Consider the following 15371-nt stretch of genomic DNA (forward strand, 5'->3'; position numbering starts at 1 on the left):
TTTAAAGAGAAAAACAAAATTATAATTTTTATATATAAGTACTAAATTTAAAATATCTTTTGTATTTATTGGGAAAAATAATGGAACATAAAGTATTTCAATAATTCTTATGAAAGCACTTTACAATTTAGCTAAATACAAATTTTTCATGTACATGTTCAAAACTTAGAAACAAAAGTTGTTCCAAAATAAACCAATTTTATAAACTTGGTCAAATGGACCTTTTTAAAGGTTTTATAAGTTTTGACTTCTCTTCGACCAGTACCATTTTCTAATTGCACGCACCCTCTCCCTTCCGCCGTTACGCCTCCCTTCAGACATCCGATCTATCAAAAAGGGGAAAAAATAAAACAACACTCGGCGTCATCCATTCTCCCCTACAGGTCGGAATTCATAGTTTCAAATTCCACAATTTTTTCGAAACCCTAATTGTAATTAAATCACGGTCAATTTTTCATTAAATGGCATTGCTAAAGTAGGAATTTGGGGTTTTGGGATCGTCGGAGTTTCATCGGAGAAGGGTTTTGCGGAGATGGGGGAATTAGGGCAGCAGACGGTGGATTTCTCGGCACTGGTAAGCCGAGCAGCTGAGGAGTCGTATGTTACGTTGAAGGAGTTGGTGGAGAAGTGCAAGTCATCTAATCTATCCGATTCTGAGAAGAAAATTGGGATTCTTAAATACGTAGTTAAGACTCAGCAACGAATGCTCCGTCTCAATGTCCTCTCCAAGTGGTGCCAGCAGGTTGCTTTCTCTTTTTGAATTCTTCATTCTCTCATTCTGTCTGTATGTTGATGCATTGAAGATTGAAGACTAGTTCTTTTTTTTGTTTGTTTATTGTTTAAATATAATGGTGGGTTTTCCCAGTTTGTGCCCACCTTTACTCCAAAGGTATCTATTACCTCCCACCAGCATAGGTACTGGTAAAATTTTCTTTCCTGGATTAGGCCGATGGGGATTCGATGTTTGAGTTCATTGTGGAATATAAGAAGTGCAGTTTCTTTCTTCTTTGTTGACGTGTCCGAAGAGTAGTGGTATACTTGTAGGGCTTGTTTTGTTTCAGGATTTGAGAATTGGAATGTAAGAAAGAAGATTTTCTCTCTTGTTGATGGATTTAGAGAGTAGTGACAGAATGTATAGGGTCATGTGTTTGTTTTTGTGAAATTGGAGAGTTGGAATGGAGAAAAATGGATCTTGATGAAGTTTAGAAAGGTAGCTGTGGAATGAGTAGGGTGATGTGGTTTTAGGAATTGGGAAAAGATAGATTACGAGGAGCAATTTAAAACTTAAAACCGGGACAGTTAGGGTGGAAGAGTTCTAGTTATAGCGAGTGTCGAGGACACTTTTCCAAAAGAAAAAAAAGGTTGAGGACAGCTTCGAAGGTTTTAAGATTGCTCAATGCTCTGTTCAAGTTGTACCAACAGGTTATTTGATGAAAGGCTGAATGACCTAGGAGACCCTTGTACTTGGCTCGGATTGTCAGTTGGACCCTTCTATTCACGACTTTGTCAACTAAACATTTAGACTCAATGAAACAAAATGTTTTAAACCCCTTTGACTTCACGTGAACTTTAAACGCACAATGAAAATGACATATTATCATCCACATCAGATTTTTAATGACACATCACTTATTTTTACTTTATTTTAAAATTTCCAATCTCTTTCCTTTTTCACTACATTCCTCCCTCACTGTCTCTATCCCTTGATCACCTCTCTCCATTTCTTACATCAGATACATCACCATAACCTTCCGTCTTTATCGGTAACACCACTTCCCCAAATAACTAAAAACCTCCATTCCTCTCCAAGTTTTCATGATTCACAACTTACAATCACATTTTTTTGACCAACGTCTCCGTCCACCACTTAAACCACCGTGAACTCCTCTTCTCCATTGATGCCAACGAACCACCACTAAAATGCCTCAATATGTCCTAACATCTGTACACAATTTTACACAACACAGTCCACCTAATTTCAAAAAGGCATTCAACAATCACTCTTCACACTCTAAAACTACCAGATCTTTTTCACCTCACAGTAAATTACCACAAAAACATGGAAAGGACAAACCAGGAACAATAGGACTATCTCTTTTCTAATCTTGGGAGAAAGAGAAAAAGAAATAGGGAGGGATGTGAACAATAGAACTACTGTCATACCAAAAGAGCAATGACTTGCCTGTAGGTCCTGCTTCAAACAACTTTCTGTAGCATCATTTGAACCTTTAATCTTTGATTTAGTAAACTTTTTCGAGGTATATGTTGGTAATGGTAAGTACAAGGTTTGTCTTCATGTCTTTTTCTCCCTTTCATGTCTTCATTTCTTCATTTGTCTTTTCTGAAAGGAAAGATCTTATATTATATTCAGTATCTAGATGACAGTAGAAATATGGTTGTCAAATCTTCCTGGACCTTTGGAATTAATGGTAGGCCATATATACTTCATCATCGATCTCCTAGAAACTGCAGTTCATACTCCGTAATTAAATTTCTTTACCAACACAATTTTCTGGTTTGCAGGTCCCCTTGATACAATACAGTCAGCAACTTGCATCAACTTTATCTAGTCATGATACATGTTTCACCCAAGCTGCCGACTCGTTGTTTTTTATGCATGAAGGACTACAACAAGCTCGTGCTCCCATCTATGATGTTCCTTCAGCTGTTGAAGTTCTTCTTACTGGAAGTTATGAGCGTTTGCCAAAATGTATTGAAGATGTAGGCTCGCAGAGCACATTAAATGACGACCAGCAAAAACCAGCATTAAAGAAATTAGACGCACTGGTTAGGTCGAAACTCCTTGAAGTTTCGCTTCCTAAGGACATTACTGAAGTCAAAGTTTCTGATGGTACTGTTCTGCTTCGTGTGGATGGAGAATTTAAGGTTCTAGTTACCCTTGGTTACCGAGGACACTTGTCAATGTGGAGGATATTGCATATGGAGCTCCTTGTTGGTGAGAGAAGTGGCCCTAAGAAGCTGGATGACTTTCGGCGGCATGCTCTTGGTGATGATTTAGAACGCAGAATGGCTGCTGCAGACCATCCATTTATGACCTTATACTCCATCTTGCATGAGCTTTGTGTGGCACTTGTTATGGACACAGTCATAAGGCAAGTGCAAACACTTCGTCAGGGCAGGTGGAAAGATGCTATCCGTTTTGAGCTCATAACTGATGGTAGTACTGGACAGGGTGGTAGTGCTGGCTCCTCACAAACATCACAAGATGGGGAGTCTGACTCTGCCAGTTTGCGTACTCCTGGGCTGAAGATTTTGTATTGGTTGGATTTGGATAAGAACTCTGGAACATCCGAAATTGGAACATGCCCATTTATAAAAATTGAACCTGGACCGGATCTGCGAATTAAGTGTCTTCATAGCACATTTGTTATTGATCCTCTGACAGGAAAAGAAGCAGAATTTTCCCTTGACCAGAGTTGTATTGACATTGAGAAGTTGCTGCTAAGGGTGATATGCTGCAATCGCTATACTCGTTTGCTAGAGATTTTTAAAGAACTTGAGAAAAATGGTCAGATCTGTAGAGTTCCCGGCGATGTTCAGCTTCAATGCCATGTAGAAGAAATGCTTGCCGATTCTCGAAAGGTTTGTTATTTTAACATATCTCTTGGAATTTTTGAGAGCTCATGCAAGTCATAAGTTCCATATTAGTTAGTATACATCTATGTCATGTTGTTTTAAAGATCTGCCTCTCTCTTAACCACCAAGTTAAAAAGAAATTTGATGTATGGGTTAGCAAGGATAAAACCGATCAAGTCAATCTCTGCCTTCTCCCACAAATAGCTATTTTTGTCATTATGTCATCTGTTTCCTGCATTACAAGTCTGATAAGGTAGAGTTGTGATAACCGATGGACTCTTGATAAATGATAATTAAGAATTTAAGAATGTCAGAGAAGTAGCATTACAATGATATTCAAGGAAGAAAGAGTTGAGGAATCTAAGTTAGAAGTTTCCAGCTGTTACGTAGGAAAGAACTTGCCAGTTTTCCCAATGCTTAGAAAATTTGGAGGGAGTTCTGTTTCATTTAGGCTGCTTTATGTATGTACCTTTGCACATGGGTCTAAAAGTTGGAAACAGAGTGTGTTCATAAAAATCTTCAAGTAGGGGCACTAGCTTGTTTGGTTGCTGTTGGGTGGAGGATCAAGCATCTAAATTACTGTGCTATGTGTATTTTCTGTTTACAAGCTAGGGGCTAACTGTGAATAACTACGCAAATAATTGAGATGTGGCGTTTAGAGGCTGGTAACAACCAATTACCGGTTTACCAAATACATAGTTGGTCGGTAAAACAGCTCACGAACTGTGTGCTAACTTACCAATCACGGGAAAAAGATAAAAGGAAAAGAAAAAAAAACGTGTGCTAACTCAATATTACACATGACTCGAGCTACTGAGGTCACTTCTATTCCAACCAATGTGTTGTGAGGCAAGGTTTAGGAGATGTGAGGGGTATGCCTTATTTTCGTCCATGCAGATAAGGGTATTAAGGTCTACCTGTTGACATTTATTTTTGATAAGTGAGGTCTACTTATTTACAATCTTTAGGAAAAAGATACGTCTGTATAGAAATAGTTCTATTTATTGCCACTGTAGGCAATTCATATGCAAAGGTAAGTTTCTTTGTTATCCACTTACAGAATTATTCCTTGGTATGACATACTATATAGACTAGCGAATAGTAAATTGTGCATTGTTGCACACGATGTAATTGATTAGCAGTCTCCTTTGTCGTTGATTTTAGTTTATTCTCAAAGAGCATATATAGTTAACAAAAATGCAACAGTGAGGAAGCCCAATTAAATCATTAAGAAGAGTCATATTGTTGCTCGAATTATCATCTCTACCGAAAACCAAAAGGTGGAGATATTAGGTGACTGAGTTCCAGAGCTTTTTTTTGTTGCATGTTAAAGTGCTGCGATTTTAAACTGGGTATGTTGTTGTTGTTGTTGTTAAAGTGCTGCGATTACTTCTTAAGTCTGGACAAGGGGACCAACTTTGGTGGATCCTTTTTGCATATGTTATAAAGTTGTATGTTGTTTTAAGAAAACCAAGCTGAGATCTAGAATCCAGATGCTATTTGTAAGTAATGAAGTATACTTGTAATCTTTCCTGAAGGTCCCTAATCTAGTCTAGACTTTCTGGTACTATATTTGCATGATAAACTTTTTCCTTCTTTAGCTGTTGCTCAACTGTTTCCTATTTGCAGAAGGATAAAAAGTTTGACAGCAGGGAATATCAAGGCCAGGAAGTCCTGCGTGTACGTGCCTTCGGCTCATCGTTTTTCACCCTTGCAATAAACATAAGGTTTTCTCTTTTTCCTTTTATCGTTGGAAATTGATTTCACCTGGGGTTTTTAACTTTTTATCTTCAACTAACATGGAAAATGTTGGTATCTGTGCTCTAATTATGTGCCACCAAGTATTGGCATGAAATCAAAATGAGTATCTGTGAGGGAAGTGTTGGAATAGTTATCTCCTATTAAGATTTGGTAGACCAATTGCTACACTTGACTTGTTCGCATAACCCTGGGACCATTCACACTTTCGCTGAGTTTGGTTTGCCAAGTCCGTGGTAGTCTTTTTCTCGGATCAGCATCAGTGTTATCAAAAGCAAAAAAGCAAAAAAGCGCAAAAAAGCTCTATGGTCTGTTGGGGCTTTAAGTGCAAATAAAGTGTGAGCTTTAATGGAAAAAGGCTATAAAAAGGGAGAAAAAATACAAAGATATATGGTTAGTCCAAGTCCAAGCTTCATAATTATAAGCATGAATGTATCTTTGCATCTACTGGATGCCTTATTGAAATCTCACTTCATAAAAAAATAAAATTATAAGCATGAATGACAAATATATGAACAAAGAAGCTGAAAAAATTACAATCAAGTGAAATATTAATTGTTTGGTATTGCTTCTTCTGAAGAGGCTCATTGGCAAGGAAAAGTATGCCTCAGAACCTTCATGACGATATTGAAGCACACATTAAGCGAGGCAAAATGCTCAACACGTTTGAGCCTCGCTTTAGGGCTTAAGCGTTCCTTTGACAACACTGGTCAGCATACAGTTGTGCACCAGAAAAGAACGTAAATCGACCTCAAGTCTGCTCTTCCTCTTACTCTGATTCCGCCTCATGTCTGCTGGGAAAAGACCAAAACTGATCCCAGCTTGTTATTTGTCTTCCTTCTATCTGTACCAATCCAAACGTTTGCTGAGGAACCAGACAACGCCTATGAAGCTCTCTGGTAGAAAGGGAAGGCCACCAGGACATATGCCCTTGGGTGCAGAGTGCTGAGGTCCAACATTTTGTTGAGGATGAGGGCCAGAAAGGTCATTGTTTGAAAGGGTCAAGGACATTTTTTGTGAGTTTATACATGGAAAACACCAAAAGAAGCAAACTTCCAATTTCGGATATTTCCTAATCTAAACTGGTTTGTGAAATGACAGGTTGACATGTTCTTTTAAATAGTACACTAACAATATATTAATAATAGAGCAGTATACACGGGTGAGTGCCTAGTGGTTATTGAAGTGGTTGTTCAAATCCCAATTTCTTCACATGTGCCTTAGCCTTGGCTAGATTTGCTCGATACCAGTGAATGGTTGAAGTGTCTTAAGTAAAAAAAAATGTTAATAATAGGAGGGACTATTTTTTCCTTTCCACAAAACTACATTCAATTATCCTCTCTTCTTTTCCTCTCTCCTCGTAAATGGTGATACTAGAGCAAAAAACATTGAACTGATAAGTTGATTAAACCTGAAGCCAAACCACAATAGCTCGTCAAAGAGACATTGGGTCACCTGGAATCAACTTGGACATGAGATTTAGGGGGATGGAAAACTCTATTTATCTTTGGAAGGTATGGACAAATAACGTCAGCCCACGGAATCCGTCTTGTAATCTTTTCCTCGTCCATGCTTAATTTTCAATTTAAACTATTTACCAAGGCTTTTTGAATATCAGCTTGTGAAAAAAAATTATATTAAGTGTTATCATCCTTCTATCTTCTTTGTTTTGGTGATCTTCTTTGTTTCAGTGTTATCAAGGAAAGAAATGGAAAAAGGCGCTAAGGTTTATTGGGGATTTAAGTGCAAAACACAAATAAAGCGTGGAATTTAGTCTATAAAGCCGCAAATAAAGTTAATTAAGTAACACATATGTATTTAAAGAAAAATAACTACAAGTACAAATGCTAAGTGTATGGAATAAAGAATTTGAAAAATTTCTAATTGAAAATTTTGTTGTTTAGTGTTGCCTGTTCAGTACAACGTCCATTGGTGATGAGGTGTTTGCCTTTTTCTGAGAGGTAAGGTATTTTGTAATTTATAATAAGAATCAGCGCTAAGAATGTGCTGTCGTAACTTTACAGAAGAAGCAAAAAATACTTCTAGCAAAAGTACATACCCCTGACTAGGCCTGTAGTGATTCTAACATCTCAAGAATGATCAGCCTCATCTACTTGTTCCATTCTACATCCAAATTAACAAAACTACAATTTGATTTCAGCTTCTGAGTGTTGTTTGCTAGTCTTCGAAACATCTTTGATTTCTCTCTACCATTAGTCCACCAGCTGGCAGCAGATACAGTATTTCACTGATTCTTCTTCTTTCTTGTCAGACATTTTTCTTTTCCAACACTTCAACAGCTCAGTGGATCCTTGGCATAGCCCACCACATGCCAATTGTACTGAAAATAAATCCCAACTCAGAACAGTAGCAGAAAACAGTTCAAAAATAAATGGCTGACAGTCTCAGCTTTTTTCCTGATAACAAACATCTTTTATATGGTGTGTCAGTATTACTCCTTTTTTCTGCAAGTTCTCATGCATAAGACTCACTCGTTTGCTCACTATTCATGTGAAGCAAGCAACCATGTGTGGCGCTTTTCGATTTCCATAGCCAAGTTTCAAGCTTGCTTTCCATCCTTGTGAGATCTGTAACATGACTTAACAGTTAAGTGTCCTTGTATGAGGTGTATGCCTTAATGCCTTGGTGGCTGCACTTAAGGACCCCTGGGGTGTGTGGTGGGGGTGGGGTGTTCAATCTTTTAAAAGCTGATAAGCGCAAACACTATAGATACCAAATATTTATGAAGTTAGTATTACAACAATGACATTGTAATTAAATAACTAAATTCGACACCCAATATACAATAATGACGATATTAATCCAATTTCTCAAAGTTGAGATTCAAAAACCAACAAAACATCATTGTTTGAAGCGCACACTTCTTTAGAGTGCATGGCTTCACCCATGATGCGATACTTGTCTTTGGAGATTATCTACGGTCTTAACTCTTAAGTGCTTTGATGTATGCAACACGCTTCGAGCGCACTGTTGTGTGGATCTCTCTTTGAGAATCCTGGTCAGGAAGCAAGAATTGAAATGCTATTTTTTTCCGGTGAACTCTTAACTATTTCTCATATTCCAGGAATGGACGCTTCATTCTTCACTCATCCAAGAATGTTATATCATCATCAGTAGTTGTTGAGTCTGAAGAGGCCCTAAACCAGGGAAGTATGTCAGCTGCTGAGGCTTTTATTAGCTTGAGAAGCAAAAGCATTTTACATTTGTTTGCGTGCATTGGAAAGTTCTTAGGCCTTGAGGTATGCATGTATCTTTTATCTCTTTTTTCCCTGTCTTTTGGCTATTAGAATATTCTGTTTATTAATTTGGAGAGAGAGGCTTTATTGTTATATTCAGCATTCCTTTGTCTTGAATTTTCTGCCAGTTGCTTTCCTTTGACATTCAGGAGTGGTACTAAATTCATAGGCTTTGCTTAAGCATTAGGTGGCATGGAGCTATAATTTTTTTTAATTGGTGTGTGGAGCGATTATTATTTTGTTTTACTTTTTTTTAAATAACCGTGGTGTCCTGGCCAGCTTGCCTTGGTATGGCTTATGCTTCTCGCATAACTTGATTATGAATTGCCATTTTCTTTGATTATTTATCTTGCTGCATAAGTACTGTAGATGCAGTGGCTGGATCAAAGTTTAATGTTTGCATTTAGGAGTTTAATTATAAATCATTTAAGCTTATCTAGTGGTAATTGATGAGTTTAGCTTTTTTAATGATTATATGATATATGAATTCAAATCCCAGGTCTTTGAACATGGGTCTGTGGCAGTTAAGGTGCCAAAGAGCATTTCTTTTGGTACGAATTTGTTGCTTATGGGTTTTCCAGAATGTGGAAGCTCATACTTTTTGCTGATGGAACTTGACAAAGATTTCAAACCTGTGTTCAAATTGCTAGAAAGTCAGTCAGATTCTCCAGCAAAAGCTCAATCTCTTGCTGATCTGAGTAACGTGGTTCGTGTAAAAACTATTGACATTGGTAGGATGCAGATATGTGAGGACGAGCTCAATTTGAGTCTTCTCAACAGCAAGAAACTGCTGTCAGTTTTACCTAGTGATGGCAGCAGTCACCAAACATCTGAAAATAGTCTTCTTGCCGACTTCAGCTTGGAAGGCTCTATAGTTGCTTCCACTGTGCAATCAACATTTTGTTCTATTGTTGATGAAGTATTCGAACTTGAGAAAGGGTCCTCTGTCCCTTCTTTCTCTGGTCAAATTCCTCCATCAACATTCAGTGCTTCTCCTGCATCTCATTTTGGCTCTGGTGTTTCTAATTATCAGAGTCTTAAAGTTGGAACACTGTCACCTAAGTGGGATCGAGGAACAGCAAACTACAGTAACTCCATGTACAAGGGCGTCATACAATCAGGTTCAGTTGGTTCATTAGCTGCGACTCAAATTGGGAAAAAGTTGTCATCTTCGAAGTCTGAGCAAGATTTGACTTCTCTCCAATCACCTCACTCTGCAGGAGTTGGATCTTATACATCGTTGGATGAAGACCAGCTGACTGTATCTGCAAATCGGTCAGCTCGGCTCCTATCTCCACCACAGCGAGTCTCTGCATCAAGTGGAAAAGCTAGTGGCCTTAGAAACTCTGCTGGGGGAACTCTACCAGGTGGTTTCAGGACTTCTGACTCTAACTCATTGGTTTTAAGTCCCGGATGTAAGTCAAATCACCTCTGAGAATGTCTTTTATATATCTTTACGTGGTTGTGTATATACATCTGTCTGCTGTAGCCCCCCCCCCCCCCCCCCCCCCCAAAAAAAAAAATAGTTAATAACAAAAAAATTCAATGCTCAGGGGGCATGGTTATTTTTGATGCAATTTTCTCAGAACTGTGTTGCCTTTTATTTTTTTGCCAGCCCAAACAATAGATTCAGCAACATGTACAAAGTCAGAGCAAGATGCAGCTTCCAGATATAACATTTTGCCCAGGAAGCGTACATTGTCAGATTTGTTGGATTCACTTCCATCACTTAAATCAATGCAGTCCAATGAAGGATCATATAAGCGAAGAAAACTTGTGGAGTCTTCTGGCACCCATCTACCTAAGTCACTGATGCTTATTTCTTCAGATATTTCTGGTAAAACTGAAGAGTGTAGCTATGGAAGTCTTATAGCTGAAGCTAATAAAGGGAATGCACCTTCTAGTATATATGTTTCTTCCCTTCTTCATGTAGTCAGGCATTGCTCACTATGTATCAAACATGCCCGGCTTACTAGTCAGATGGAGGCACTTGACATCCCATATGTTGAAGAAGTGGGTCTTAGAAGTGCATCCTCGAACTTATGGTTCCGAGTTCCATTTGCCAGAGATGACACCTGGCAACATATATGCCTGAGGCTAGGTAGACCTGGAAGTATGTACTGGGATGTGAAAATTAATGACCAGCACTTCCAGGATTTGTGGGAGCTTCAGAGAGGAAGCAATAGTACTCCATGGGATTCTGGCATTCGGATTGCCAATACATCTGATGCAGATTCTCATATTCGTTATGATTGTGAAGGTGTTGTTTTGAGCTATTATTCGGTTAATGCTGATAGTATAAAGAAGTTAGTGGCTGATATCCAAAGACTATCTAATGCTCGAACATTTGCAATTGGAATGCGAAAGTTGCTTGGTGCTAGGGCTGATGAGAAGTGTGAAGAAAATAATGCTAATTCTGAAAGTAAAGCACCATCTGCACTTAAAGGCGCTACTGATGCAACTGATAGAATTTCCGAACAGATGAGAAAGCAATTCAGAATTGAGGCAGTAGGACTGATGAGTCTCTGGTTCAGTTTCGGTTCTGGGGTGCTTGCTCGCTTCGTGGTTGAATGGGAATCTGGTAAAGAGGGCTGCACAATGCATGTTTCACCTGATCAACTTTGGCCACATACAAAGGTTTGGTTTCTATTTTATTACGTATGAGTTGTTCTGTTTTTCTCGTCTCCTTTTATTCTTTTGTTTTTCTTGTCTGCAATACCATGAGCCTAAAAATGCTTATGAGCCTATAATTGGCCTTTTTTTGAGAGCTTGAATTATACCATGATCCGTTACATTGTTGCGGTTTAAGCTAGGGAAGTCCTGTGAAAGATTCTGCATGTAGGGGCATTGCCTTTCTATTTTGTTTTATCTTCTTCAATTATACGCATTTTCAGACATCCATATTTTAAGCTCAAAACTTCCACTGCGTTTCCTAACTTAATGACTTCCATTTTTCTGGTTTGACAAACCACAGTTTCTTGAAGATTTCATCAATGGTGCTGAAGTTGCATCCCTTTTGGACTGCATCCGTCTCACTGCAGGACCTTTGCATGCACTTGCTGCGGCAACGCGGCCGGCACGAGCAGCTCCTGTTTCTGGTGTTCCTGGTGTTGCAGCGCCTATTTCTTCTGTTGCAAAGCAGACTGGTTATGTTCCATCTTTACCAAGCAATGTAAGCTCTAGCATAAATCAACCTGCACCCGGACCTGGAGTTAATCCTGTTCCAGCTACTGTGGGTACACTTGGCACACACAGCCATCCTAGTGCTGCAATGTTGGCAGCTGCAGCTGCAGCTGCTGGAAGAGGTGGTCCTGGCATTGTTCCGAGTTCACTGCTGCCAATAGATGTTTCTGTGGTACTTCGTGGTCCTTACTGGATTCGCATCATTTATCGAAAAAAATTTGCTGTTGACATGAGGTGCTTTGCTGGAGATCAGGTTTGGTTGCAACCAGCAACACCACCTAAAGGGGGGCCAGAAGTTGGAGGATCTCTGCCATGTCCACAATTTCGACCTTTCATCATGGAACATGTTGCCCAGGAGCTGAATGGAATTGACTCTAGCTTTACTGGTTCTCAACAAGCAGTTGGATTGACTAACTCAAATAGTTTAAGTGCTGGTTCACAACTTCCAGCTGCAAATACAAACAGGACTAATCTCTCTAATTCTACTGGATTAGCTCGTCCAGCAAACGCTCTAACTAGTTTCAACCGTACTGCAAATGGTCTTCCAGCAGCATCGGTGAATGCAGGGATGCCTTTGCGCAGACCATCTGGTACTGGTGTACCTGCACATGTCAGAGGAGAGCTAAATACTGCAATTATTGGACTTGGCGATGATGGAGGGTATGGTGGTGGATGGGTTCCTCTTGTTGCTCTTAAGAAGGTTCTCAGAGGCATTCTAAAATACCTTGGGGTGCTGTGGCTCTTTGCTCAGTTGCCGGACCTTCTGAAGGAAATTTTGGGATCAATTCTGAAAGATAATGAAGGTGCATTGCTGAATTTGGATCAGGAGCAGCCAGCCTTACGCTTCTTCGTGGGGTAAGGTTCCAATCATTCTGTGTTATACTAGTCCCTGTCCAATCTTCCTGCTGACGGAATAGTAGTGGAGAGAACTTGGGAATGGAAAGGGACCTCCAGAATCTCAATTCTCACATGTCCTCTAAATTGGATGTGTGTAAACCTGGAATTTGAAGAGAATCTCCAAATTCTTAGTTCTCACATTTTCCTCTACATTGGACGCGACTTAAAAGAATTTTCACTGGCTATGCATGAAATGAACCCTTCTGAAGTCGTGTTTACCATTTTTCCGGTTCTGTTTGTTTTCCTACCTTTAGCTTGGATTTTGATTTCTTATTTTTGCTTGAATTGTTTTGCATGTATTCATTGTCATTCAAGCATTGATACTTAGCTTTGATTGTCTTCCTTAATCATTCATTGTGCTTGGAGTAGGTCGAACTCTAGTTATGTTATGAGTGTTGAGGCTTTACAGTAAAATAATCATGTAATGTAGCTTATTCAGCATGTTTTCTTACGATTAGCTCAAAGAAGTAATGTTATACCCCCCCCCCTCCCCGATAAATATCCGAATCTTATGCAGATTTTTTTTTGTGGCTTCATACTCTTTAATGTTATATTTTTGGAGTCAGGCGAGTCTATTGTAAAAGAAGAGTCTGAGAACAACATGTATATCATGTTTCTTTGTGGTTTTTGTGCTCATGGCTTTTACGTTTAGCACCATTTTCCCTGACCTGGCTAATTTCATTAAGCTCAGTCTAGTTTTTTTTTAAAATCTCACCTGAGTTTTGTCCATTTTGGTTTCACATAATTTCTTGGAGTAACTGGTAAAGTTGCTGCCATGTGACCAGGAGGTCACGGGTTCAAGCCTTGGAAACAGCCTCTGGCAGAAATGCAAGGCAAGGCTGCGTACAATAGACCCTTGTGGTCAGGCCCTTCCCCGGACCCCGCGCATAGCGGGAGCTTTAGTGCACCGGGCTGCCCTTTTTACTGTATTTGATGTTCAATCTGTTCTGCTTAGTATCTTAAATTTGTTAGCACTCTGTTTCAATTGGCTAGAAAGCTCTGTGCTTTTAAAGTGTATAATCTGAATAATATATCCCATCTTTGAAATATCTTCGTCTGATGTTTTTTACGGTGAACTTTTATGTCTAGAAAAGTTACTGCTGTTTCAATATATTCTACTGACAACCGCTGTGGTGTTAACTAGTTTTATTTGGTTCTTTTGAGCATGTATAATTTTTTGTGATCTTGAGTTCCTATTTCCTGATCTTTTTGTTGCTGCAGGGGCTATGTATTTGCTGTTAGCGTTCACAGGGTTCAACTTCTCTTGCAAGTTATTAGTGTCAAGAGGTTTCATCAGTCGCAACAGCAGCAACAGCAAAATCCCGGAAATGCCCAGGAGGAATTAACTCAATCAGAAATAGGAGAAATATGTGATTACTTCAGCCGCCGTGTTGCGTCAGAGCCATATGACGCTTCTCGTGTTGCATCATTCATTACACTTTTGACGTTACCTATTTCTGTTTTGAGAGAATTCCTGAAACTCATTGCATGGAAGAAAGGGTTGTCTCAAGTGCAAGGGGGTGATATGGTCCCTACACAAAAATCCCGTATTGAATTGTGCCTTGAGAATCATGCTGGATATAGTATTGTTGGTAGCTCAGAAAATTCATCCGCATCCAAAAGCAATATTCACTATGATCGGGCTCACAATTCTGTCGATTTTGCACTGACGGTTGTTCTTGATCATGCACACATACCTCATATTAACGCCGCTGGTGGTGCTGCTTGGTTGCCTTACTGTGTGTCTGTTAGGTTGAAATATGCATTTGGTGAGAATCCAAATGTATTGTTTCTAGGAATGGAGGGGAGCCATGGTGGACGGGCTTGCTGGCTGAGAGTTGATGATTGGGAAAGATGCAAACAAAGAGTAGCTCGAACTGTAGAAGTGAATGGAAATTCTGCTGGTGATGCGAATCAGGGAAGATTAAGGGTTGTAGCAGACAGTGTTCAACGAACACTGCATGCCTACCTTCAGGGGCTGAGGGATGGTGGTGGGGTTGCTGCAGGCATTGGATCGTGAAACAGATATTTCAACAAAGTAGCTCTAAACAATGCGTATATGTAGTGCTGACTACCCGAAAAATTGCCCTGCAAAATTAACCAGAAGAACCAGCAAGCGTAGTTTTTGGATGTGGCTTACCAGCTGGGATTTGGCTGGGGAGGTAAACTAGGTTTTCTGTTTTCTGGTATATGCAGGCTCCCTTGTACAGGTAACATAGATCTATTCGCGTCTTGCTTCAAATGGTACAAATCTTTGAATGATACACAGATCTGTTCTTGATGGTCAGACGATAAGCTCAGCTGCAATTAGATGGAATCACGGGTCACTTAATGTTGTAAATTGTGGGAAGTGAAGGCTTAATTTTTTTTTCCCCTAAATTTTTGTAAGTAGCAACATTGTCAGACAGTTGGATATGTGTTTCTCTACAGTAATAGCAGAAAATGTGTTTCTCTAATTTTCCCCGCGTGAAATTGAGTGGATACCAGCTGTTATTAGTTTGGAGCTGTGGCATAGTTGTATTTTTCAATTGTAGAAGAGATAAATTTATTTTTTGACTTGGGTAAATGACCCATGTAAGTTCTTAAAAATCACATGTAAAATTCCTTGCATGCTTGTACAACAAGGGGAACTTTTTTATTTTTTGGTGTGTGTATTAAGGGATGTTGCAGTCACAGATT

The 15371-nt window shown here is 39.3% G+C and overlaps 1 protein-coding gene across 3 annotated transcripts; it reads left to right on the top strand.

Annotated features, from left to right (window-relative positions):
- The first annotated feature begins 244 nt into the window (after nucleotides 1-244).
- LOC129886331 (mediator of RNA polymerase II transcription subunit 14) lies at nucleotides 245-15258 on the top strand. 3 transcript variants are annotated; one of them, XM_055960980.1, is made up of 9 exons: nucleotides 246-742; nucleotides 2524-3603; nucleotides 5227-5324; nucleotides 8441-8615; nucleotides 9112-9733; nucleotides 9833-10027; nucleotides 10228-11249; nucleotides 11587-12650; nucleotides 13914-15258. In XM_055960980.1, exons 1-9 carry the CDS (start codon nucleotides 533-535, stop codon nucleotides 14710-14712), a joined length of 5265 nt encoding a protein of 1754 aa, XP_055816955.1. In that variant the 5' UTR covers nucleotides 246-532; the 3' UTR covers nucleotides 14713-15258. The 3 variants fall into 3 exon arrangements, with proteins under 3 accessions (XP_055816954.1, XP_055816955.1, XP_055816953.1); XM_055960979.1 differs by having other exon boundaries at nucleotides 245-742; nucleotides 9112-9979; XM_055960978.1 differs by having other exon boundaries at nucleotides 9112-10027.
- The last annotated feature ends 113 nt before the right edge of the window (nucleotides 15259-15371 follow it).

Source organism: Solanum dulcamara, chromosome 4 (assembly GCF_947179165.1).
Source record: "Solanum dulcamara chromosome 4, daSolDulc1.2, whole genome shotgun sequence".
Classification (NCBI taxonomy): domain Eukaryota; kingdom Viridiplantae; phylum Streptophyta; class Magnoliopsida; order Solanales; family Solanaceae; genus Solanum; species Solanum dulcamara.

What these genes read in the sequence shown, in the direction of transcription:
- LOC129886331 (XM_055960978.1), top strand. Translation starts at nt 533, where the DNA reads ATGGGGGAATTAGGGCAGCAGACGGTGGATTTCTCGGCACTGGTAAGC. An exon ending in TGCTTGCCGATTCTCGAAAG is followed by an intron (nt 3,604 to 5,226) that starts GTTTGTTATTTT and finishes TCCTATTTGCAG; the next exon opens with AAGGATAAAAAGTTTGACAG. An exon ending in ACCCTTGCAATAAACATAAG is followed by an intron (nt 5,325 to 8,440) that starts GTTTTCTCTTTT and finishes CTCATATTCCAG; the next exon opens with GAATGGACGCTTCATTCTTC.